The sequence below is a fragment of the Salvelinus fontinalis genome, chromosome 29 (assembly GCF_029448725.1).
Source record: "Salvelinus fontinalis isolate EN_2023a chromosome 29, ASM2944872v1, whole genome shotgun sequence".
Taxonomy (NCBI): Eukaryota; Metazoa; Chordata; class Actinopteri; order Salmoniformes; family Salmonidae; genus Salvelinus; species Salvelinus fontinalis.
Window position 1 is genome coordinate 727,616 of NC_074693.1, and position 11,969 is coordinate 739,584.

Below are 11,969 nucleotides of genomic sequence, written 5' to 3' on the forward strand. Positions count from 1 at the left end.
GATGAACCATTTATCCAATCATTTGGTGCTTTGCTACGGTAATGATTGATGTCCCTGTCACTGACTGTGGTAACACTTCCTGTCAACCTTTGTATGGGGAAATGTAGGGAAATGTTCCACAACATTAGCCCAAAGGTGTGTCTTTGTTTCTGTGCTTTGAACTGGAGAAACACACATTCAGTGTCACACACCCATCTAGTCAGTCAGCCAGTCAGCCAGTCAGTCAGTCAGTCAGCCAGTCAGTCAGCCAGTCAGTCAGTCAGTCAGCCAGTCAGCCAGTCAGCCAGTCTGTCAGTCAGCCAGTCAGTCAGTCAGCCAGTCAGTCAGTCAGTCAGTCAGTCAGCCAGTCAGCCAGTCAGCCAGTCAGCCAGTCAGCCAGCCAGCCAGTCAGCCAGTCAGCCAGTCAGTCAGCCAGTCAGTCAGTCAGTCAGCCAGTCAGCCAGCCTGTCAGTCAGCCAGTCAGCCAGTCAGTCAGTCAGTCAGCCAGTCAGCCAGTCAGTCAGTCAGTCAGCCAGTCAGTCAGTCAGTCAGCCAGTCAGCCAGCCTGTCAGTCAGCCAGTCAGCCAGTCAGTCAGTCAGCCTGTCAGTCAGTCAGTCAGTCAGCCAGTCAGCCAGCCTGTCAGTCAGCCAGTCAGTCAGCCAGTCAGCCAGCCTGTCAGTCAGCCAGTCAGCCAGTCAGTCAGCCAGTCAGCCAGTCAGCAGCCAGTCAGCCAGTCAGTCAGTCAGTCAGTGGAAAGTCAACAACAAACCTGCTGTTACCTTCTGAAAAAGAGAGCTAGTCTGAATAGTTAGTGCACTACTTTTGACCTGAGCCCTCCTACATAGAGAATAGGGTGTCATTGGGGATGCAAGCCAATGACTAAACCACACAAACAACTGACAAGGGTTCCCCAAAACTCTATTGACATTAACTTTACAACGTCAGGATTAAAACAGTAGGTTTCTGATCATTAACCCAAATACCTTGCTGTAAAGACTCCATTATTCAGATCAGACCTCTCCCTCTGCTGTTGTTTCTCTGTCTGTCTTCCTGTAAGCCATCTAGAAGGGTTGTTGTCAGCTCTGTGTGTGTGTGTGTGTGTGTGTGTGTGTGTGTGTGTGTGTGTGTGTGTGTGTGTGTGTGTGTGTGTGTGTGTGTGTGTGTGTGTGTGTGTGTGTGTGTGTGTGTGTGTGTGTGTGTGTGTGCGTGTGCGTGTGCGTGTGCTCTGTGTTTGTTGTTTTCAGCACATGGAAATTTACCGGACGTTAAGTTTCTCTACAGTGGCTAATTTTTATGGTGAGCCTTTGCTCTCGCGGCATTGAACTCTGTGTACCGCTGACTAATAAACGGTTCACGAAAACAAGTATAAACTTTATGGCCACCATGACAGCTATTATCTTGTTATTTGTCAACTCTCAACTGAAGGGGGAGAATAGAATAATATAGTTCAATAATAAGATCATGGAAAATTTGGCAAATTCCTAAAGTGCTGAAGTTGTCATATTTTACACAAGACAACTGTTTTAGGTGGTATATACTTGTTGGTGATAATAGCTTAATAAAAGGCGAATTGAATAATAATATTTATCCGTACTTTATATTTTTATACAAATACTTTATTTTGCTATTCTATAACGGGATATATATAATAGTTTTTTTTGTCTATTTCCTTTGGCTTTCAAATAGGCTAGATTCCAACCAAAACAAACGTAGTCTACCCATAGTGACATGCTCTATCAGAGATACCTTTAGTATCCTTTCTCTAATACAGTATCTTAGTCTACCCATAGTGACACGCTCTATCAGAGATACCTTTAGTATCCTTTCTCTAACACAGTATCTTAGTCTACCCATAGTGACACGCTCTATCAGAGATACCTTTAGTATCCTTTCTCTAACACAGTATCTTAGTCTACCCATAGTGACACGCTCTTTCAGAGATACCTTTAGTATCCTTTCTCTAACACAGTATCTTTGGCCCCATACAGCTGCTACCAGCACCCATAATGCTTTGCAGGTATCTTTCACACAGAGAGATTATTTTAAACTTTTGTAATTAATTACCTATTAATGTCCGATTTTTATATTTAAGTGTTCACTAGCTTTGGCAGTGTAAACATATGTTTCCTATGGCAATAAAAACCCTTTGATTGACTTGAGAGAGGGAGGAGGGGAGAAAAGCACAATGACGTATGTGCAAACTCGAACGGGCAATGTGTCAGGAAAGGAGGAGTCTGACGTCAATGGTTTCGACATTATAAAATCCTTTTCACAGACTAGTCTCAGAACATCCTCGGGAATCAAAAGGAGTACATTTATACACAAGAAACAACCACAGAAAATACACCCGAGAAGAGGGACGGATTGTTTGTGCTTTTTATACCAAAATCTATTCATTGCTAGGCCTACTCGTTTTTTTTTTTTTCTCAAATTACTTTCATTTTGGGAAAACCTCAAATAAGCTAAGGAGAACAAAAGAACATACAACTATTTTAAGAAGAAATCTACTTGTGAATTAAAATAAGAAAAGCTCACAAGTTTCACCGAACAGAGGTTTATTTGCCAGTTCCACAGCCTATGTATTTGGATTTGATATATTCCGCTCGCCGCCCTCCTACTATGGTGATAATGGAAGTCCCCAGCATCGATGCCATGTCCCTCCGCGGGCTGCTGGAGGGGGAAGACCCGGGCTGTCTGGTCCTGGACTGCCGCTCATTCTTCTCCTTCAACTCCTCTCACATCCCCGGGTCCACCAACGTCCGCTTCAGTACTATAGTCCGCCGGAGGGCCAGAGGGGGGCTAGGGGTGGGACACATTGTGCCCAACGAGGACACACGGAACCGGCTTCTCTCCGGGGAGTATCAGTCGGTAGTGTTTCTCGATGAGCGGAGTTTGGACTTCGGCCAAGTGAAGAAGGACGGGACTCTAATGCTCGCGGTGACAGCTCTGTGCCGAGACCCGTGTGGAGCCAGTGTCTTCTTTCTCAAAGGTACATTTTATTGTTTGTATTTATTATAAACGTATTATAGTAGCCTATTTCTATATCGTTTACGGACTCATGGTAATAACGAACGGCGCACAACAAATGCCGTAGTTGTGCCATAGTGTAGTCCTACGTCAGTTATGAACTGAACACTGACTGTGCCAAAATAGCCGCTTTACAGCTGTTACTGTTTATAATGGTTACTGTTTATAACTATGAGATGGTGACGTGACTGTTGTACAGTATCCTTACGTCTTATCTGGTCATTGTTTAGGTGGTTTTGAGACGTTCTCCTCGGAGTATCCAGAGATGTGTACCAAGCCGTCAGCTCCACAGGGACTCAGTCTGCCCCTCAGCGCCCGTCCAGACAGCGCCGACCCCGGCTGCAGTCCATGCAGTACACCGCTCTATGACCAGGTAGGTTTTCTTTAAAACATGTATTTTGTATGTTATTACTGTGTAACAGCACTTTTACCTGTATAATAAATAAACCGACGTCAGTGTGTCGTCAAACAATAGATTCTGCCGTCTTAAACTAGCCTCAATTTGGTAGGCTATAGGTGTAAGTATTTCTAGGATGTGTCATTGATTTCAGTTCCTATCTTCTTCTCCAATAACACTTTGACATGTTATTACTCTCAAAACAATGTCAGTGTGTCATCGAACTATAGATTTTGAACATCTTCGACTAACTTTATTTAAATCCTATAACTTTAGGGCTGGTGGTTGACTGTTCTCTGTCCTGTTCCTCTCCTCCTCTCCAGGGTGGTCCAGTGGAGATCCTTCCCTTCCTCTACCTGGGCAGTGGCTACCATGCCTCCAGAAAGGACATGTTAGACATGCTGGGTATCACTGCTCTCATCAACGTATCAGCTAACTGCCCCAACCACTTTGAAGAGTCCTTCCAGTACAAGAGTATCCCTGTAGAGGACAACCACAAGGCTGATATCTCCTCCTGGTTCAACGAGGCCATAGAGTTTATCGGTGAGTGTCTTTACTGTTTTAGGCTACATTTACATTACGTTTATTTAGCAGACACTCCTATGCAGAGCGACTAACAGTGTAGTCAGCTTCAGGCAGCTGGGTAATAAAACATATTGAGACCTTGGAACTATAAGGTTATATCTGACATGTTTGTCAAAAATGTGCTATTCACATTTAACTGATCTTTAGATGGCTCTTCGTATGTCTGTGAAGTTCGATTTTTTCTTTTAAAGTAAATTATAGGTAGAAATTTTGTTTTCAACTAGATAGTTCTATCAGCATAAACCCATTTGAGCTCTAAGGTCTTCAATCCAATCACAAGCCTGAACAAATACAGACGGACCAATCAGAAGTGTGTGCTAGTCTAGCCGTCAATAATGGCACGCGAGCAACCAAACAACACTGTTAAGAAATCTCAAAGTAACTGATGTCGTCACATCGTTGGTCAGTGACGACAGTAATTTGTCTGATGATCAAACTTGATAAAATAGTGTTACTCTATCATTTATTTATTTAAATAGCTACGGAACATGTCAAATTCAGAAGTACCAGAACCTTATGGCTGAACCCAGAACCTTATGGCCGAACCCAGAACCTTATGGCCGAACCCAGACCCTTATGGCCGAACCCAGAACCTTATGGCCGAACCCAGAACCTTATGGCCGAACCCGGAACCTTATGGCCGAACCCGGAACCTTATGGCCGAACCCAGAACCTTATGGCCGAACCCAGACCCTTATGGCCGAACCCAGAACCTTATGGCTGAACCCAAAACCTTATGGCTGAACCCAAAACCTTATGGCTGAACCCAGAACCTTATGGCTGAACCCAGAACCTTATGGCTGAACCCAAAACCTTATGGCTGAACCCAGAACCTTGTGGCTGAACCCAGAACCTTATGGCTGAACCCAGAACCTTGTGGCTGAACCCAGAACCTTATGGCTGAACCCAGAACCTTATGGCTGAACCCAGATTCATATTTCAGAGCCATAAGGTTCTGGGTTCAGCCATAAGGTTCTGGGTTCAGCCATAAGGGTCTGGGTTCAGCCATAAGGCTCTATGCGTGATTGCACCCCCCCCCCTTACTAAAATGGGATTTGGAGATGTTGATACTCTGCACATTAGGTACCTTTAAGTTGAGGACTTTAATGGGCTATGAAAGAAGAATTCCCCACAGTTCTGAGATCTGGGATGTGAAAACATTGATGCTTTGCGCACGGTCACGATATCACAGTCGTTGTAAGTAGCTAGCTACCTAGTTCAGTTTTAATTCTCTCATAGCTCTAGATAACTGACACACATAGGACACAATCACCAAGCAAGGCAACCACAGCTGTAGTCATAGAAGCCATTGGCTTGGTGGGCAAACAAACTACTACAACTCAACAGCCAACCCCCTCCCTCTCTCCAACTCAACAGCCAACCCCCTCCCTCTTTCCAACTCAACAGCCAACCCCCTCCCTCTCTCCATCTCTCTCTCCTCTCCTCCTTTCAATGTCTTGGATTTAAATTGAAAAACGTTCCTTCCAAACCCAGAGCAGCTGTCTGAGTCCAGGACTCCCTGCTCCACCACGATGGTGGTGACATCATCACAGCCCATCCACCCCTCTACTAGACCCCACTTTTAAAGAGGTGGTCCCTTTTTGACGTGGGAGCCACCAAGCAGAACCAACAGACACAGGCCTCGCTCTGCTTTTGTAGTAACAGGCAGCCAGAGAGAGACTGCGTCCCAAATGCCATCATATTCCCTTTATAGTGCACTGCCCTGGTCTAAAGTAGTGCACTATATAGGGAATAGGGCTCTGGTCTAAAGTAGTGCACTATATAGGGAATAGGGCTCTGGTCTAAAGTAGTGCACTATATAGGGAATAGGGCTCTGGTCTAAAGTAGTGCACTATATAGGGAATAGGGTTCCATAGGACCCTGGTCTAAAGTAGTGTACTATATAGGGAATAGGGTTCCATAGGACCCTGGTCTAAAGTAGTGCACTATAAAGGGAATTTGGGACGCACTAAGAGAGAGGCTGATGGTTAAATGCAGCTCCCTCCTCTCCCCTCCGTCTCTTTGTTCTGTCGGGACAAAAGGTAGTTTTCTCCACCAGGCTCACGGCCGGCCTTTCTCCCAGATTAATAACCCCAGCAGGGGTGCAGCCAACCCACCCTTTGTCCCCTTCTGCCCCCCTATCCTTGGGGAATAGCTCCCCTGATCACCCCCCCCCCCCCCCCCCCCCAGACCCATCTAACTGCCCCCTTCCTGGATTAATGGGTCCGTTAGCAACACCATTCGTTAGCAACACTATGGAGGGTGATTTGCAACTGAAATAACCTACTTTTCGATTGGTCACTTCCTGCTGTGGTTTAGTAGGCCTACTGACTGAGCAAAGAGGATGTTGGTAACTTCCTGCTGTGGTTTACGGCTTCCGCATGCTGGTCACTTCCTGCTGTGGTTTACGGCTTTCGCATGCTTCAGTTCGGCTGGCGCCTAGCCGAAGTCAGTGTGCTCGTATACTCCCTTAAAAGACCTTCGCTTGAAAAACTAGAAAAAAGCAGAAATAGTACTGTTTGTCCATCTAGAGACACCGTAGCCCGTATACACTTCCTCAAAATAGTCAGAATCTAATCTAAGATAACTCAAGAAATGTGTCATTAATTTGGATGTTTTGGATACATAATTGTACTAATCTCCCCTCTCCTTCTCTCTCTCCTGTAGACTCCGTCCGTAATAAAGGCGGTCGTGTGTTCGTCCACTGCCAAGCCGGCATCTCCCGCTCCGCCACCATCTGTCTGGCCTACCTGATGAGGACCAACCGCGTGAAGCTGGACGAGGCCTTTGAGTTCGTCAAGCAGCGCCGCAGCATCATCAGTCCTAACTTCAGCTTCATGGGCCAACTGCTACGGTTTGAGTCCCAGGTCCTGGCTACTACATCCTGCTCGTCGGAAGCCGGGAGTCCTGCCCTGGGGAAGAGCAGTACGGTCTTTAACTTCCCAGTGTCTGTCCCCGTCCACGGTTCTGCTGGACACGGACAGCTCTCCTTCCTGCACAGCCCCATCACCACCTCACCAAGCTGCTAAGGGGAAGAGTAGGACCATATGGAGGGTTGTCTGTCTTCGCCCGGACTCAAACTGTCACCATCGGTGCCTAGTCGTTGTGACTGTACTGTCACAGTACTAGTACTGTACTGTCAAAATACTAGTAGTGTACTGTCACAGTACTAGTAGTGACAGGGTCATTGACAATGTACTGTCAGTGTCACTCAACTACAGGTGACTAATCTTTGAGCTTTGGATAGACATTGAGCTCTAGAACTGAAGGAACCCATTTTGATGCCCTTCCTGGTGTAAAGGTCATAAAGAAGTGATCCTGGCATCACAGGACAAAAGGGCTAACTTTTGGAGAGACAAAACCAAGTGGCCTAGTTTATGGGTTAAATCCACAGCTCTGCCCCATCGACTTGAAAGGAGTTTCTCTCACTATCCTCTGTAGAATAAGGAATGACACCTACAGATTTGCCTAGAACACCTCAACTTCTAGGAAGAGACAGAGAAGTCAATGGCTGAAGGTGACTGGGGGAAAGAGTCAATCCTTTAAAGGAAGTTAGAAGTATTTTAATGGTATGAAGAGAAGAAATTGTAGTTAAAGAATCGTTGTCAAAGATGCAAAGTTATTTAACGAGAGTGGGCAGCTTTTGATAATTACATTTATTTTTTTTGACCTGACACAACTCTACACAAAATGGGCAAGTAAACCCTCACTTGGTCACTCACAGACAGTCATATTTATTGCTACCAACCAGACTCTCAGGAATCATGAATTACTTTCAATGTCCCACAGCTTTGTTCACACAGAGACAAACTGTCTTCCTGAGGAAATCCCGCTAATGAACGAAACCGGTTTGGATAGATCACACCTCAGACTCTTTATTGTTGACAAACAATGAATCTATCTCTGATCTCTGGCCAATCAGCCGGCTCGGAGAGTGCCAGAAGGTTTAGTTTAAAGTGGACTGGAAAACCCCATTCAAATGCAAATGTATGCCTTTTATAAAATACCATGAGACCCTGACAAACCTGATAATATTGGGGGAAACAGCCAACCAACCATCAGATACCTCTGAAACACCACCATGCCTCTGTAGTGCTAGCAGCTGTTAGCTAACGCTAGCTCTGTTAGCATCATGCTAGTTCTGTTAGCATCGTGTACTGTTAGCAGCTGCTAGCTCTATTAGCATTATTGGCCTGCTAGCTCTGTTAACATCATGTACTGTTATTAGCAGCTAGCTCTGTTAGCATTATTAGCATGCTAATTATGTTAGCATCATTAGCATGCTAGCTCTGTTAGCAATTTGTACTATTAACAGCTCTGGGAGAGTCAGAACCCCTAAAGCACTAAGATGGGGTTCAGACTCACCAGAGACTGCTGTCTGTCTGATTACCTATGTGATATTTATTGATCTAAAGTAATATATTTCTTACATCTATTTTTGCATATGTTTGTTAGTTGTTTTTGATACCTCTGAATAAATCCAATTTGTCTTTTCTACTTCATTGCAGAACTTTGTCTTCAATAAATTAGACCCAAATAAACCACAATCTATGTTTATATACATAAAGATAGTATAGATAGGATGACTACACACATAGTCCTACATCATCAATCTACTGTAACACGGACATCTAGGCCAACAAATAGGATAAACATTACAGTGGAGCAGTGTTGGACCTGGTCTACAGTGTAGCAGTGATGGACCTGGTCTACAGTGTAGCAGTGATGGACCTGGTCTACAGTGTAGCAGTGTTGGACCTGGTCTACAGTGTAGCAGTGATGGACCTGGTCTACAGTGTAGCAGTGTTGGACCTGGTCTACAGTGGAGCAGTGATGGACCTGGTCTACAGTGTAGCAGTGTTGGACCTGGTCTACAGTGTAGCAGTGATGGACCTGGTCTACAGTGTAGCAGTGATGGACCTGGTCTACAGTGTAGCAGTGTTGGACCTGGTCTACAGTGTAGCAGTGATGGACCTGGTCTACAGTGTAGCAGTGATGGACCTGGTCTACAGTGTAGCAGTGTTGGACCTGGTCTACAGTGTAGCAGTGATGGACCTGGTCTACAGTGTAGCAGTGATGGACCTGGTCTACAGTGTAGCAGTGTTGGACCTGGTCTACAGTGTAGCAGTGATGGACCTGGTCTACAGTGTAGCAGTGATGGACCTGGTCTACAGTGTAGCAGTGATGGACCTGGTCTACAGTGTAGCAGTGATGGACCTGGTCTACAGTGTAGCAGTGATGGACCTGGTCTACAGTGTAGCAGTGATGGACCTGGTCTACAGTGTAGCAGTGTTGGACCTGGTCTACAGTGTAGCAGTGTTGGACCTGGTCTACAGTGTAGCAGTGTTGGACCTGGTCTACAGGATAAACATTACAGAATTATTTATTTTATTAATAAGTTTTATCAAGATCATATTTCATAAAAATATAAAAGTTCTGGTGTATTAATCTAATCTATATGGACCCTGAAACCATTCAACATGCCTAAACCACAAAGTTCTGGTGTATTAATCTAATCTATATGGACCCTGAAACCATTCAACATGCCTAAACCACAAAGCGGTTAGCCCCTGTATATGTAGTATAGCTACCATACCTACTATAGTTCCCATACCTAGTATAGTTCCCATACCTAGTATAGTTCCCATGCCTAGTATAGTTCCCATACCTAGTATAGTTCCCTTATACCTAGTATAGTTCCCTTATACCTAGTATAGTTCCCTTATACCTAGTATAGTTCCCATACCTAGTATAGTTCCCTTATACCTAGTATAGTTCCCATACCTAGTATAGTTCACATACCTAGTATAGCTGCCATACCTAGTATAGTTCCCATACCTAGTATAGTTCCCATACCTAGTATAGTTCCCATACCTAGTATAGTTCCCATATTGTTCCCATACCTAGTATAGTTCCTTTATACCTAGTATAGTTCCCTTATACCTAGTATAGTTCCCATATAGTTCCCATACCTAGTATAGTTCCCATATAGTTCCCATACCTAGTATAGTTCCCATACCTAGTATAGTTCCCATATAGTTCCCATACCTAGTATAGTTCCCATATAGTTCCCATACCTAGGAGACTATAGTTCCCATACCTAGTATACTTCCCATACCTAGTATACTTCCCATACCTAGTATAGTTCCCATACCTAGGAGACTGTAGGTCCCATACCTAGGAGACTGTAGGTCCCATACCTAGGAGACTGTAGGTCCAATACCTAGGAGACTGTAGGTCCCATACCTAGGAGACTGTAGGTCCCATACCTAGGAGACTGTAGGTCCCATACCTAGGAGACTGTAGTTCCCATACCTAGGAGACTGTAGGTCCCATACCTAGGAGACTGTAGGTCCCATACCTAGGAGAGTGTAGGTCCCATACCTAGGAGACTGTAGGTCCCATACCTAGGAGACTGTAGGTCCCATACCTAGGAGACTGTAGGTCCCATACCTAGGAGACTGTAGGTCCCATACCTAGGAGACTGTAGGTCCCATACCTAGGAGACTGTAGGTCCCATACCTAGGAGAGTGTAGGTCCCATACCTAGGAGACTGTAGGTCCCATACCTAGGAGACTGTAGGTCCTATACCTAGGAGAGTGTAGGTCCCATACCTAGGAGACTGTAGGTCCCATACCTAGGAGAGTGTAGGTCCCATACCTAGGAGACTGTAGGTCCCATACCTAGGAGACTGTAGGTCCCATACCTAGGAGACTGTAGGTCCCATACCTAGGAGACTGTAGGTCCTATACCTAGGAGACTGTAGGTCCCATACCTAGGAGACTGTAGGTCCCATACCTAGGAGACTGTAGGTCCCATACCTAGTTCTGAGGTTCATGACGTAACAAAACAGCATTTCTTTTGTTGGTATAAACTGGATCAGTGGAAGTAATTTTTTTTTGCTTTTACATAGTAATCCAGATGACGATCTTTGAAAAAAAATCAAAGGCGTGATTGTTGACATGTGAAGACATCTGACTAACTGAGAAGGCAGATGGCCTGGTCTAAAGTTCCTATGTGAAGTAATTCCAAGTTGTGACCCCACACATTCTGCTAGGGTCTAATGCGATGGAATCTCCCTATACTGCAGGCTGCATCGGGACTCCCCCTGTATAGAATCCCCAGGGCCTTACGTATGGGGTCCATATTAATGTCTCCTATTGTCTAGACAACACAGTGTTTCCCTCCTCCCCACTGAAGTGATCACGGGCCAAGCTGGCAGCGGTCTGGGGTACCATCAACACACACACACACACACACACACACACACACACACACACACACACACACACACACACACACACACACACACACACACACACACACACACACACACACACACACACACACACACACACACACACACTAAGGAGCCCCCCTCCCCATCCCTCTTCCACACACCCCTTTGGAGGCTAGAATAAGAGCAGCTGCAAAGCGTTTGGGAAAAGTGTGAAAAGTAAACAGAAGAAAAACTAAAGAGCCTTGTGTCCCCTTTCTCCTCTCCTGTCCGCCTGTCCCTCTGTTCTCCTCATGACCAATGAGAGATGGAGATGTGTGTGTGTGTTCCTCTCAGTGGAACCCCTGTCCTTCATCCAGGGCAGACCCGTTCCTCTCAGTGGAACCCCTGTCCTTCATCCAGGGCAGACCCGTTCCTCTCAGTGGAAGCCCTGTCCTTCATCCAGGGCAGACCCGTTCCTTTCAGTGGAACCCCTGTCCTTCATCCAGGGCAGACCTGTTCCTCTCAGTGGAACCCCTGAGAACGTGTTTCTGTGGCTCCAGGGAGGTTCTGAGAACGTGTTTCTATGGTTCCATGGAGGTTCTGAGAACGTGTTTCTATGGTTCCATGGAGGTTCTGAGAACGTGTTTCTATGGTTCCATGGAGGTTCTGAGAACGTGTTTCTATGGTTCCATGGAGGTTCTGAGAACGTGTTTCTATGGTTCCAGGGAGGTTCTGAGAACGTTTTTCTATGGTTCCAGGGA

The 11,969-nt window shown here is 45.5% G+C and overlaps 1 protein-coding gene across 1 annotated transcript; it reads left to right on the plus strand.

Moving 5' to 3' along the window:
- The first annotated feature begins 2,246 nt into the window (after positions 1-2,246).
- dusp1 (dual specificity phosphatase 1) lies at positions 2,247-8,486 on the plus strand. Its single transcript, XM_055888033.1, has 4 exons — positions 2,247-2,969; positions 3,238-3,380; positions 3,728-3,947; positions 6,657-8,486. Exons 1-4 carry the CDS (start codon positions 2,558-2,560, stop codon positions 7,016-7,018), a joined length of 1,137 nt encoding a protein of 378 aa, XP_055744008.1. The 5' UTR covers positions 2,247-2,557; the 3' UTR covers positions 7,019-8,486.
- The last annotated feature ends 3,483 nt before the right edge of the window (positions 8,487-11,969 follow it).